Source organism: Cheilinus undulatus, linkage group 12 (genome assembly GCF_018320785.1).
Source record: "Cheilinus undulatus linkage group 12, ASM1832078v1, whole genome shotgun sequence".
NCBI classification, from domain to species: domain Eukaryota; kingdom Metazoa; phylum Chordata; class Actinopteri; order Labriformes; family Labridae; genus Cheilinus; species Cheilinus undulatus.
In genome coordinates, this window is record NC_054876.1 from 602,295 (window position 1) to 617,209 (window position 14,915).

The 14,915-nt window shown below is 38.9% G+C and overlaps 1 protein-coding gene across 4 annotated transcripts in view; it reads left to right on the forward strand.

Annotated features, from left to right (window-relative positions):
* Window positions 1-14,915, forward strand: part of cblb (Cbl proto-oncogene B, E3 ubiquitin protein ligase) — a 75,159-nt gene that overhangs the window by 21,057 nt on the left and 39,187 nt on the right. For all 4 annotated transcript variants that reach the window (XM_041801358.1, XM_041801361.1, XM_041801360.1 and 1 more), the window contains exons 5-10: window positions 612-768; window positions 1,342-1,463; window positions 3,468-3,605; window positions 8,823-8,910; window positions 10,884-11,015; window positions 12,285-12,485. In XM_041801358.1, coding sequence (XP_041657292.1) covers window positions 612-768; window positions 1,342-1,463; window positions 3,468-3,605; window positions 8,823-8,910; window positions 10,884-11,015; window positions 12,285-12,485 — 838 coding nt within the window. The remainder of the gene's footprint in view (window positions 1-611; window positions 769-1,341; window positions 1,464-3,467; window positions 3,606-8,822; window positions 8,911-10,883; window positions 11,016-12,284; window positions 12,486-14,915) is intronic.

Sequence of the window (14,915 nt, forward strand, 5' to 3'; positions counted from 1 at the left end):
AACTGATGTCGCTTCAAGTGACAATGCAGAGGTAAGGACGTCCCATGGACTGTTAATCGTCGGTCTTATGGCTTCAGTCTTACGCGTCAATTCCTCGGTCTCTCCATGAGTCTTTGGTGGGCGGGACTAAGGAAAAGACTCAAGCCAAAGACTCAAGCCTTATAATAAGAGAAGTGAGAAGCACCCTCTGTCTTTTCTAAATCTTTAGTTCCATTCAAACACGTGACCGTGACATGCAGCATTCCCCGCACACCTCAGTTAATGGACCAAAAGATTTAGCTGCTGTTTTGTTCAGTTTCCCCAAAAATGTCAAGTTAATGCTTTACACAACTTTTGAGCTAATCATTTCCGACACCTTAGCAAAAACACATGCGCTTAAATCAGTAGCTAGCAGTGAACAAAAGATGGCACTGGTGGGAAACTTCCATCAACCTCAACCTTTAATCCAAAACACTCAGAGTGGCCGTGAACTATGGGGGGTTTACCCTCATAAGAATCTCAATGGGACCAACCTGGTTAGATACAGATACAGTTAGATACATGATCCAGCTGTTTACCCTGCAGTCTTCTGAATCTCTGCCTTTGTGATGAGATTCTTTGCTCTCTTGTAGGACCATTGTTCCATGGAAAGTTTTCCGGCACTGCCTTCATGAGGTGCATCTCATCAGCTCAGGTCTGGAGGCCATGGCCCTCAAATCAACCATCGACTTAACCTGCAATGATTACATTTCTGTGTTTGAGTTCGACATTTTTACACGCCTCTTCCAGGTAGGCCCTCATGAGTGAGTGTGAATGAAAACCACTAATCCTAACACATACTGCACAAAGCACGCTGCTGTAGGGTCCTATTTATCCATAAAAGGGGCTCCTTTAGCCTGTATTTCTGCACTTTTTCATTGTTCTAGACAAAAAAACCCGTAGAAAACTTTTCATAGTAAGTTACAATTTTAGGCCACTAAGCATGCTTTAAACTGCTGACAAATGTGAGATCCACAATGGCATTAAAAGCCATGACTGCGTATAAAAATCAAACTGAAACCTGTAAAAGTTGCACTCTGGACATTACTATGATCTACACTGGCAGAGCATGGACAAATTCTAATATTGTCCTATTGAGCCATATTTCTTTACAGTTTTGCATGAGTTATTTAATTGCATTGTTTATAGAGTCTCCAAGTTACCCCCCCAGCAGTTAACTGGTTCAGTTAGCCAATCAATCATTCAGTCAGTCTTTATATGCATAGACTGTGAATGAATGTTCACTGAAGACACCACGGTCTCTGATACACCAATATCAAAAGCTAAAAAAGAAGGGATTAAAAAATGGTTGGTCTTTTTCAGCCATGGAGTTCGATTCTCAGGAACTGGAATTTCCTGGCAGTGACACACCCAGGATACATGGCTTTCCTCACCTATGATGAAGTCAAGGCCCGACTACACAAGTACATCAGCAAGCCAGGCAGGTATGGTATAACGGCGGTTCCAGCTGACATCAGGCTAGAGGCAGTGTTCGACCTGGACTGGTCACCATTCAGTCAAAGGTCATAGGTCATGATATAACTGATGGAATGTGGTCATTAGTTTGTGTCTATTGAAGAAATTAGAAATGGTGTGATATCATAGCTGATATAACATAATAATCAGATTGTGATTATATTATTACTAGAACTATTTAGTGCTGTGCATTCCAGATACCAGGCATGATATATGGCGGTAGTTCTCAAGTGTTCTTGCCACCTCTCCTTTAAGAGAAAAAATCTAAACCACTCAGGATCATTAGGCAGAGAAAGACTTGACTGAACATAGAGAGAAGAAAAAACAAGCCTGTTTAAAAAGCTACAGAAACCCTGGAAGTACAAGTAAACACTCCGTTACTCAATTTTCCTGTTTTGGTTATTTATTTATTTAATTTTGGCTTTGGGAGAATTTGACTTGTCATCATGAGAAAGTGGGTGCTGTTTTTCTCGAGGAAAGAGACAAATAGGTGGAGATCTTGAGGAAATGACCAAAATGTATTTGCTATCATGGGTATCGAACCAACGATCTTCTGGCTGAGAGCCGAGCAATCCTACCTACTGAGACTCTGTCGTCCAATTTCAGATGAAGACTGCTAAAATAATTCAGTCTTCATTTGAAATGGGCCGATTGAGGCTGTCTTTATATATATATGTATATGTATACATATATGGTGCTTAACAAATGTATTAGACCACCCTTACCCTAACTAAAGTAGGGTTTATGCCACAGCTGCCCTAAATTAACAGCATTGGTAATTACCAAAATCATTTTTGATGTTTCTGTAATGGTTAATACAGCAATATGTAGAGGCTCTTTAACCCAAATGATATTTTTAATGCTAAAATAGAATTATTATTGTTATCCATGAATTTTCAAATTTACTGATTTAGAAAAAAAAATGAAAAAAAGTAAAGCACATTAATATTTCTTGATGAATATGTCAAAGTATAGTTATTTACTGTCATTCCTGAACAGAAAAATTAGTTTTAGTGGTTGACTGTTATGCTTGATCCATTTCTGACTTCACGTTGTCTTACAAATTATAAATGGTATTTACAAACAGTTATGTACAGGTAGGGTATATTACAGATCGGGTGTGGTGGAGATACTCATATGTACACCTATATACACATATATACACATATATACACATATATATATATATATATATATATATATATACAAAAATGTGTACAGATTATACATATAAATATGACTTATTTCACAGATTATTTTGAGCAGTTTTTGTTGTGGAGCCTTGCAGCCGCAGGAAGGAAAGACCTGCGATACCTCTCCGTCACACACTTCGGGTGTAGCATCCTGTCACTAATGGAGCTCTTTAGTGCAGTGAGTGTGTGGTGGGGGGGGTGGGAGTTGTTGTCCATCATGGAGGACAGCTTGGCTGTCATCCTCCTCTCCCCCCACCTCCTCCACAGGTTCCAGAGGGCATCCCAGGACAGAGCTGGCCTTCTTTGTAAGTTTGTCCAGCCTCTTCCTGTCAGCTGCTGTGATGCTGCTCCCCCAGCAGACCACGCCGTAGAAGATGGCCGAGGCCACGACAGAGTCATAGAAGGTCTTCAGGAGTGCCCCCCGCACCCCAAAATACCTTAGCCTCCTGAGCAGATAGAGTCTGCTCTGACCTTTTTTGTAAAGTGCAGTGTTGTTATCAGTCTAGTCCAGTTTATGGTTCAGATGAACACCCAGGTACTTATAAGATGTCAACATCTCAATGTCCCTTCCCTGGATGTTCACTGGTGATGGGGGAAATGGGGGCACCAACGAAAGCCCACAACCGGCTCCTTGGTCTTACTAGTGTTAATCTGGAGGTAGTTCTGCTGGCACCAGTCCACAAAGTCCAAAGAAAATAAAGAGCTATTGCTTTACAATCAGAGTGATGATGTACTTTTACAGGGTTTCTTTTTGTTTTGTATTTTCTTTCTCTGTAATAGTTACATCTTCCGACTGAGTTGTACCCGACTTGGCCAGTGGGCCATTGGTTATGTCACCAATGATGGCAATATTCTTCAGACCATCCCCCACAACAAACCGCTGTTCCAGGCTCTCATTGATGGGTACAGGGAGGGCTTGTAAGTAACCTGTGACACACTCTTACACTATAGATGCTGCTAACATCTGCTCTCTAACACCTCTGATCACAACTGGACAGCTTAGAGTACAGGTTTAAATTTACCTGCAGACACGTGGAGATCCCTTCATTCAGGCCACATCCAGACAGCATTTGTCCCCACTCACAAGCCAGTCTGGCTGCAGAACACCGCGCTAACCTCCACCACTGTTAGTCTGGAAGCAGCACAAGAAATTATAAAATAAAATTCACTTGATAATTCAGGTAATTTATTTATGCTTAATGTGAGAGAATTAACAATAATAAATTAACAAATAAACAAACATTGTTTGATATATGCTGGCTAAATATACTATGAACATTTGATAATGTTTAAGTATTACTAATAATTGCATTGTTAAGCTCAAGGCTTATAGAATATTGTTAAAACAATTTGGTGTTTTAACATGCCAGTTTGACTAGAATTAGAAAAATAAAACTCAGTGTTTTTTTATAAAAGAGTTCAGATAGAGATAACATAATGTTAAACCAGAGCGTCTACCTGGTGCAGTGGATACTGCGTCACAGCTGAGATGTCTCTGCTCCACAGCTAGGTTGACTTAAATTAGGGGTGTCAAACTCAATCACAGCAGGGGCCTGATTCTGGATTCAGGACTAACCTGAGGGCCTAACAGGGTCACTTTTTTAAACATAAACTGTCAAGTGCAAATAAAATATGAAAAGACTTAGCACAGATGATCAATAATTTTGACATTTAAAAATTTAAGAAGAAAAGTTTAATTGCTCACAATCTGAGAAAAGTAAATTTATTAGTTCCAAAAAGGTCAAAACATGAAATTGAAATTTAAAAATAATGTTTTTTTTTTAAGGCAAATATATAATAAGTCAAAATCACGAGTTTAAAAGGTCAAAATAGGAAATAAAATGTGTAATCATGAAATTAAAAGTCAAAATATGATTCAGAATTTTATATTGTGAGTCTAAAAGGTCAAACTATGGGATAATGAAGTCAAAGTTTGGCATTGAAAATATGAGGTAAAATACAAAATAATTGGTTAAAAGGTCAAAATATCACTTAAAATTAGAATTCTGAATCTTAAAGCTCAAAATATTATATGAGAAGTCAAAATTATGAGTTGAAATGCTCAAAGTATGAAATTAAAATTCAGAGTCCTAAGTTTGAGTCCTAATTGTGAGATGCTAAATTGAAAATGTGAAATTAAAACACAAATTAATTTCTTTTCCCACATTCCTGGCTTCTTATCTAAATATTTTTACTCCTTTTTCAGATTTTGTGACTTAACAAGGAAATCTTAAATCATCAGGATAAGTTCACATTTTTATACTTGAGGAAATCTGCAGACCTCAGACTGATGGGCCAGTTAGAGCAAAAATATCAGATCAGCTTGTGGGCCGGATTTAACTGTTCCACTGCCTGGATTTGGCCCCTGGGCCTTGAGTTTAACACCTGTGACTTAAATTAAACCCACACCACTAACCTAAAGCTTAACATTATCTCAGTATGCATTATTTTGTCAGTTTCCTCAATGTACCCTCCTAGAAGTCTAAATGATCCTAAAAATCAACATAACACATTTTTTTCTGCTTTATTGCTGTTTGCACCAAAATAACAAGTGATTTAGAGACAATCAGCCTAAGATCATGATTTCTGGGATCAAGCCATGATTATTTAGAATCAGCCTACAGAACCTCCTCAGACAATCATTTTTATCTGAATGTATATTGATAACTGTTAACAGGAGCTCCTTGTTCGAGCCTGTGCTGTGTAATTTATGAGCATTTACCCAGGTGAAGAAGGTAGAGTGTACCCCACTCCTAGGAAGAATGATACTGTTATTGTCTTTCATCTTTTACACAGTCATGCTGCAACCTCTATTGATTCCATTCAGTTCTGAAGATGAAAAATAGTTTATCACAGTTAATAGACTTAAGCTAATGCAGCGGTTCCCAAACATTTTCTTCCAGGCCCCACTTTGGCAAATGAAAATATTTTCACTACCCCTCACCATACATATCAACATGTAAAAATATGTAAACCAGCAGCAAACACACTGGCCATTACAATTTTTTGCAAACAAATCCTGATATCTTTTTTTAGAATATACCTCAACAAAAAAACTCTAAATTTAGTCGAAATAACAACCATAGCCCTAAATAGAGCTTTAGAATTCATACTCTGAATGAAGATGAACAATTCCCTGAACATAAAAACTTTGTGAACATCTTTCAATACTCACCATCTTGGATCTCTTTTTGTCTTGTTTGAGGCGACAGCAGAAAAACCTGCTTCCCACAGGTACAGTGTAACACAAGGAAGGACTGTGGCCATGGCTCTTTTGCCCGGCAGAAGGTTCTCCTTTTCCACTCTAATCCAAAATGCAGACAATGTCTTGAGCTTGAACTGCAGCCACATCAATGAAGTTCTCCTTTTATCCAATGCTGAAGTCATCAGCTGGTGTTGCTCCCTCCCTGTCACCCCTCTGGGATCAGCCCAATTTTGGAACCACTCAGTTAATGTATGTAGAATGAACTGAGCAGTTACTTTTACAGATTACAAGGTGGCAGTGTGTCTGTTAATGTTTGGGCACAGTTGCCATAAAGAAGTGTCATAAAACAGATGTAACAACTCAGCAGTGTCGTTCCAAAGGTAAAACTCCCGTCCATTTCCTCCATCATAGATTTGATTATTAGTCATATTGTCAGCTAACTGACAACCTCAGCTTAAGAAAACCATACTTTATTTACAATATCAGCCAAAGAAACTGCAGTACCCACAATCCCAGAGAGTCACAGCGTCATCTCTGATTGGTGGGTTCTGCTTTAGCCTTAGAAATGTCTACTGCCTTTGTGAATGAAGACTGTTGGATGTTGATGACAATGAATGCCACCATGGAATGAAACGATGTGTACATAATCTACCAGATTCTACAACTGTCATTTAAAATAGAAACACTCCAACAAGTGTAGAAGGGTGGGGCTTAGAAGTGTGAAAATTAATATAAGTTGGGATGCACGATATTGGATTATTCCCGATATCCGATACGCTGATATTTACAGATTCATTTTAGCTGATCCTGATACTGATATTTAGATATGTCTTACATAACTAAAAATTTAGTCCTTTGAACAAAATTTTAGGTTTGAGGATGAAAACAGAAACAAACTTTTTTTTCCTTAAAACACACTTTAAAGCAGGGATGTCTCAATCCCGATCGTATGTATTAGATCGGAGCCGATATAAGCATTTTTAATTGATCAGAAATCAGCAATTTGATCCGATCAGCCCAGCTGATCATGTACATCAGCTGTTGTAGACAGAACACTATTTACGACAGGCCATAAACGCACCAGTATAGCATCATTAGCATTTCTGTTTCAAATGTCAGGGTCTGGAAAACTTCAACTGTGAGAGTCAAAACAGTCCAGTGGCCACTTGCAGCATCTGTAACATGACTGTTTCACGAGGTGTAAGCAGCACAGCAGCGTTTAACTCTACAAATTTGATCTGTCGTCTCTGAACTAAACAGCAGAATACAGTGACCTCACTATAGCAATAGGCAGCTACACCCAAACAACAACCTCTGGACTTTAAGAGAACAGACAAGTACCCTGGAGAGAGCGATAAGGCCAAAAGATGACAGAAAATGTGGTCAAATTCATCGCTTTGGACAACCAGCCCATCTCCGTGGTGGAGAATTTGGGTTTTTGTCATCTTCTTGAGCTTTTAGACCCACACTATGCTCTGTCTTCTTAACATTGCATTATTGACGCTGCCTTACCGGAGCTGTACAACAAAGTGACAGCATATTAAAGAATTTTATAAGCAACTTCACTGCTGTTAGCTTCACTTCAGACATTTAGAGCTCTGATGTTAGCCCCATGTCACTGCTGAGTCTCACTACACAGTCCTCCACCTTTGAGGTAAAGCGTGCAGTATTAAATGCACGCCAGTTTAGCGGGTCTCACACAGCAGAGCATGTAAAGCAGGCCATCGAGAACGCTCCTAAACAAGAAGCTACACTTCATTTGAAAGTAACAGAGGGCAAAGAAATAAAAGGGAGGAAAACGTGATGTAGCAGCTCCAGTTGCACTTTAGAAATTGCACTGAAATAACAAGAGTATTTAATATTTTGGTTTTATTGAAGTGTTAATGTTTTGGTTTATGTCTCAGATTAAGCTGCTACATTTGAATGATTGTTGTTCTGAATCTGTATGGTTCTTATGTTGTTGATCCTATTCAAGTTAAACTGTTTACACCACTTTAACGTGGATGTAGGGTGTTTTTTAATTCTTTTTTTCCTCACAGTTCAGTTTTTTTTAATGACTAATAAAGTCAACTTAAAATGTAACTTTATTTATTTATTGACAGATTATTAAAGTGAAACAGAGCTAATACACCATTCTGAGCAGAAATGTGATTTTGTGTTTAACAACAATGTTGGCTGTACTGAGTTAAATGTAAACGTTTGAGACATCTAGTAGTTATTCTGTTCACTTCAGTAATTGTTGTAAACAAAAATTGACACTCTGATCTAAGTAATTATGACTATCGGATCGGGACTCGGTATCAGCAGATATTCAATATTAAAAAATTGTATCAGGATCAGAGGCCAAAAGTGCTGATCAGGACGACCATCGTTAAAAGTTTAAAGAACGAGAATGAATAAAGAGAAAGATCTCATCTTACATAGGTCTTTTGGCCCAGCCTAAAACTCCACTAATTTATTATTATATATGGCCAAATTTTACAGGTGATATGTGCTGATATGCACGGCCAAAATATCGGATGTAAATATTGGCAAAAATGTTGATATTATACAGATATCTGGTCGATAATATTGTGCATCCCTAAATATTAGGAATCCCAGTGGATTGTGGGATATGTAGTTTCTGCAGCCTCGTTGATGTGTACACAGTCTTTTACCTTTTTCCTCTTTTTGCAGCAGTTTTTTCATCGTCAGGGGTATTGAGGTTGCTGCTGAGCTAGGTTCCTGAATTTAAAATGTAGGCAAAGATTTTGAGAATCCCAGTGGAGGAATTGATTGGCAAATTTTACTTGTGAAACTGGTACAGTCGAATAAGTGCATGGCTTTCTTCAAAGTGTTTTTGAAGATAAGACAAAAAAGATGAAAAAGCAAGAGAAAGATGTGTGTGAATTTCAAACTGCTGGCTCATGTTGGCCTTTTCTCATCCACAGCTACCTCTTCCCTGATGGCCGCAGCTACAACCCTGACCTCACTGGTTTGTGTGAGCCAACCCCTCATGATCACATCAAAGTGACACAAGTGGGTGTGTGTGAGTGTGAGTGTGTGTGTGTGTGCACCAAACTATGGTGAGTCAAATGGGACAAATGAGGCTGGCTCTGAATCAGCTGCAGTTCTGTGACTGGACATGACCACACTGCTCTAAATGGCTGATTTATACAGCGGGTTCTGAGGCTATAATGACAGTTCACACTGTTATAGTGCATACCATTAAACTAATTATGTGTGGAAAGAAGGAAAAACTTCTTTTGATCAATTTGAGATGTGCCATATAGTTTTGTGGACAAAATAGTCGGTGCCCTTCTGTTAGAGAAAAACACACAATGGTCACTAAAATAACTTGAACCTGACAAAAGTAATAACAAATGAAAATGGACTTAAAATTAACTGATGAAAATCAGGCATTTCTTTTGAATTGTGGTTTAACAGAATCATTTAAAAAAACAAACCAATGAAACTGGCCTGGACTAAAATTATGACACCCTTAATGTATTTTGTTGACAACCTTTTGAGGCAATCACTGCAAATCTAGCAATTTCTGTAACTCTCAATGAGACTTCTTCACCTGTCCCAGGTATTTTTGCCCACTCTTCATGATCAGACTGCTCCATCTGTCTCAGGTTTGTAGGGTTCTTATCCAGGCTCCTCCCACAGATGATCACCAGGATTTAGATCAGGACTTATAGAAGGCAGTGTTGTTAGTGCTGTTCTTGGCTGTTTTTAGCTCTGTGTTAGGGGTCATTATCCTGTTGGAGGACCCGTGACCTGAGACTGAATCCAAGCTTTCTGACACTGGGCAGTGCATTTGGCTCCAGAATGCCTTGATAGTCTGGAGACTTCATGAAACCTGCACAGATTCAAGACTCCCTGTGCCAGATGCAGCAAAGCAGCCCCAGAACATAACAGAGCCTCCTCCATGTTTCACAGTAGTTACAGTCTACTCTTCTTTTTCTGCTTCATCTCTGTGTCTGTGAACATAGAGCTGATGCGACTGTCCAAAAAGCTTTCAGTTTTGTCTCATTTGTCCACAGGACATTCTTCCAGAAGCTTTTCGGCTTATCGATTTGAATTTTGGCAAATTTCGGTCTGCCTTTTTTATGATTAGCCATCAGTTCATGCTCAAGCTCAAACGCTCTTGGGTTATGCAGCAGGACAATGAGCTGAAACCTACCAGCAAGTTCACCTCTGAATGGCAAAAAAAAAAAAAAAAACATTCCTCGACAGTGATGAGAAAGACTCATCACCAGTTATCACAAATGCTTGATTTCAGTTATTGCTGCCAAGGGTGGAACAATCAGTTATTAGGTTCAGGGGGAAATTGCTTTTTCACACAGGGACAGATGAGTTTGGATTATTTCCCCCTTGATAAATAAAATCATCATTTAAAAACCGCATTTTGTATTCACCTTGGTTGTCTTTGTGAGACATAAAGATTGGTTTGATGATCTGAAACGTGTAATAAATATGCAAAGCAAAATATTTATATATCAGTAATCAGTAAGGGGGGAAATTATTTTTCACAGCACTGTATACACTGTGAAATTTCCTAAGCTACAATAGTGGTTACAAAAGGGAAATTAGTGATAAATACACATTGTCACAGGGATAAAGATAATAAATAATAAATTTGATGGAAGACAAATTTATTATGTAACTTAAAAAGTGATTTACTTTCTATTGATTGACTTTGAGATTCCTTGCTATAGAAACAATACATCATCGCCCCCAGTACCAGTGGTTTAAACCAACTGGTTTTCAGAATGCTGCAGAGCAGCTCATAGCAAGCAGTTGCAAGTTTCATCTCGGCTGTCTTGAGCCAACTATTCACCACTTTGACAATGACAGTATAACGTCAAGGAGTCGCTCTGAGTCACTGGTAGTAAGTTGTGGACTCAGAATATAAATTAAACTGAAGGGGATGTAAGCTGCATGTTTGTGTGTTCTGTTCATATTTCTAATTTGATGCATGCACCATGTTTGCTCTGGCTCTACAGGAGCAGTATGAACTCTACTGTGAGATGGGCTCCACCTTCCAGCTTTGCAAAATATGTGCTGAAAACGACAAAGATGTGAAAATTGAACCCTGTGGTCACCTCATGTGTACTTCCTGTCTTACAGCTTGGCAGGTATGATGTTGTTAGATTTTCCAATTAATTTTTGTGCTTGTTTACCTTTAACAGAGTCAGAACAAGGAAGAGATGCCAGAGAATGACATGGCAGAACACAAGTCTGACAATATAATCCAGGCTGCTAGCTCTGAGGACTACAGCCTCTGTACATGGGCCACAGAATATTGCTGCCAGGTTTTGTAGTGTGCCATTGATGGAAGTTTTGAGCTCACAATGACTGTTTGAACTGTAGATTTGCATTAAGTAGCATGTTAATGCTTGACTTTTTGTACAATGCAAAGCATAGTATCTCCCTAGCTTAAAGTAATATCCAGAGGCAGGTGAGTAGTTGATGAAACTGATCCCCAGCAGCATTATCTGTGAGTATGAGTCCAACTTTGATTTAGTATGATTTTGAAAATCATTCAACTTTTTCTAAACACATGTAAATTTACTGGCTTTTTGTAATTGACTTTAGAAAGATTAGCAAACCTGGATTTTCACATTTTTCAGGATTTTTGGAGCAGACTTGCACACCCTGGTTTGCGTGGGATTTTTGGTTGTTTAGCAGCAATTTTTTAAGGGGTTAATTATCAAAAAAAAAAAAAGAGAAAAACATTCTCTTGATGAAAGATAAGATGTACCATTTCTCTGAACATAGCTACAGTTTTAGCTGGGGACTATTTATCATACTTCCTGTTACGACAGCTGTACATGACACATGCTCCCAGCAAATCAACCATGAATCAGCATCATCCACACCTCATAAACAAACTTCAGTGTGTAAATATTTGCACACTGTGCTTCAGTAAAGAAGAATTTTCCTCCCCAAAGACAGCATGTGAGTCAGAAAGAGGGAAGCCCTCTGACGGTGAGTGAGACATAGATCATCACTCAGTGGGGGTTCTCTGACGTTAGTCTGATGTTTGTCTGATGTCTGACGTAAACAGAAGTGGAAAAAGCCCTCTTCACTCTCCCACAGTTAACTGGTCATTTAGTTTTTCATCCTGTTCTCTTTCGTCCCTCAAAAGAATAACTGAAGATATCAAGAGACTGATAAGATTAAGATAACTAATCATGATAGACAAAGACAACATTATTTTCTCATGATAGATTGATAAAGACATTATTTTCTCATTATAGATGTATAAAGACAATGTTATTTTCTCATGATAGATGTATAAACACAACATTATTCTCTCCTGATAGATGGACATCGTCGTTTGTGTTGTTTTAGACCTCCCCAGATGAATCCAAACGTGTCGCTTTTTCGTTTTTACTTTCCAGGAATCCGATGGCCAGGGTTGCCCTTTCTGTCGATGTGAGATCAAAGGCACAGAGCCCATAATTGTGGATCCCTTTGACCCACGAAATGAGGGTAATAAGTGCTTCTTCCTGGACCAGCACAGCTGTCCCTTTCTTGAGCTTGATGAGGATGAAGACAGAGAGGACTGCCTGGTCATGACTGGACTGACCAACATCAGAAAGGTAACACTTCTACGATTTCCTGGACCTTAATCTGTTTATTGAACAAATGGCATAAAACATTCTGATACTGTCTTGTTTTTTGCTTAACATGAGAAAGGTCAGCTCAGTTTAAATTTCAAGAAATAATGAGAACTCATGATCCTTTTTTGTTGTTTATTTGATCAGTGACTAATAAAATCCATCATTCCCTCAGTGAAATGAAGTTAAGTTTAAAACGAGAGCTTGGTTAGAAATAAAAAAGAAACACGCAGGTAGTAGAAGAGCTACATTTCATTCAGCAAAACAATACATTTAATAGCGCACTCACACCAGGCCATCCCTACTGTGCCTGGGCCCGTTTGAGCCTAAGTCCAGTACGTTTGACCAGTGTGAGCGCATTTGTTCTGTGCTTGGGCACAGCATGCTTCACGACCCCGGCACGGAAGGATGAGGTGGGCCTAGGCACGGTACTAATGCAAATGAAGGAGCCATAGCACAGAAATGTGACATACCGTTAACAACCTGCTTCAGAGCGCACAGAGCTCACCAGGCAGCAGCTGCATGCTCCAACACCTCACTGTCCTAAAGAGAGAGGCTGATAGAGACGGCAGGATTTTTTCTAGAGAGATGAGAGAGAACTATATATTTAGTCTCATTGTATTTCAATAAGTTAACAATGATTTTATCAGAGCTGAAGAATTTACCTCCACACAGCTCCACTATTACCCCGTTCTTATTAATCCCAGTCCAGTCCACATTTCTGACCAGTTTCCTGCAAAGTCAGGCTTTAATGACTGTGAGAGGTTTATTTAGTTTGTGAAATAAAGCTTCTTCTCTTGTTTGAGTCACAAACAGCAGCTCACAGGATAACAAACACGTATCATCCTCCGTGCGTAAAGGAGAGTGCCAAATACACGGACACGTGTGTGCCGGGGTTAGTCACACGGCTGATTTAACCTCTTTTATTATAAAATTGTAATGCCAAACAATTATCCACTGAATTAATTTACCTATGATTCTATTTCATGTCATCAAGAAGTGAAATTGGGATCTTGATTGCTGACGTTTGAACAGAACATCGTTTATTAATCCTGTGACGTTTTTACTCCCAGCTCTCATCAGAGGGTTAAAATCGCTCTCGTTGCGGTTAAAAATATCTTTTAATTGAACATTTAATCCTGCTCTGGACACAGGCTGTCCCATGACATGAGAGCTTGTTTGGTGCAGAACTGAAAGGCATCAAAAATTACGCATAGAGATGGCACAGTTCATGGCGCATAAAGGAATGCCAGAGGGATTCAGATACGGGCCCATAGAGGAATGACTGTAGGGGCTCATACCAGTTCAAAAGTCCAGGTTTCATTCAGCAGATTTGCTTAGAACTCTGGTCAGGCTCCAGATTAAGTGCTGTGAGGGTTAACTCAGCTATGAACCTCTCTCTCTCCTTACTGGGCTCTTTATAGTTAATGTAGCTACCAATCCAAGGTCAGGTGAAATAACCCTGATGTCAGATCAGATAACAATATAAATCTGCTGCTATTTTACAGCCTAAAAACAATACTTATATATACTGAGTCATCAACACGTATAAGTTCATAAACAGTGGATTCTCCGCGTGATGACGTTGTTGTGTGACGTGTCCATGCCCAGGCCCGGATGCGTTGAGCAGTGTGAGTGCGGGCCAAAGGGGGGCCAGAGGAGGGGGTCATATGAGCTTTAACACAGTACAGATGGCCTAGTGTGAGTGCACCCTAAGACTGTAGGAAATCACAATAACATAGGCTGACACTTGAATTGCATGAAAAAGCAGTAAGTCATGTAGATAATAGGTTACTTCATTTTATCTAAGAAAAATGTTTTCTTCATGTAGCTCAGACATCTTTACCTATGACTCTACAAATGTCCCTAAAAATCCAACATCCTTAATGTTGTGAGTTATTGAGTGATTTTTGTGACGTGTACAGTTGAAACCAGAAGTTTACATACACCATATAAAAAGGCACATAAACTTTTTTTCTCACCATCTAACATTAAATCAGATTAAACTTTTCCTGTTTTTGATCAATAAGAATTACCAAAATTATTTCTATTTGCTAAATGCCAGAATAATGAGAAAAGGATTTTTTTAGACAATTTTTATTACTTTCTTCAAAGTCGTAACTTGACATACACTATCATTACTATGCCTTTAAACATTTTGGGAAAGCCCAGATGATGATGTCATGTCTTTGGAAGCCTCTGATAGGTTTATTGACAACATTTGAGTTAATTAGAGGCACACCTGTGGATGTATTATAAGGCACACCTGAAACACACTGCTTCTTTGTGTAACATCATGGGAAGATCAAAAGAAATCAGCCAAGATATCAGGAAGAGAATTGTGCACTTGCACAAGTCTGGTTCATCCTTGGGTGCAATTTCCAGATGCCTGAAGGTGCCACGTTCATCTGT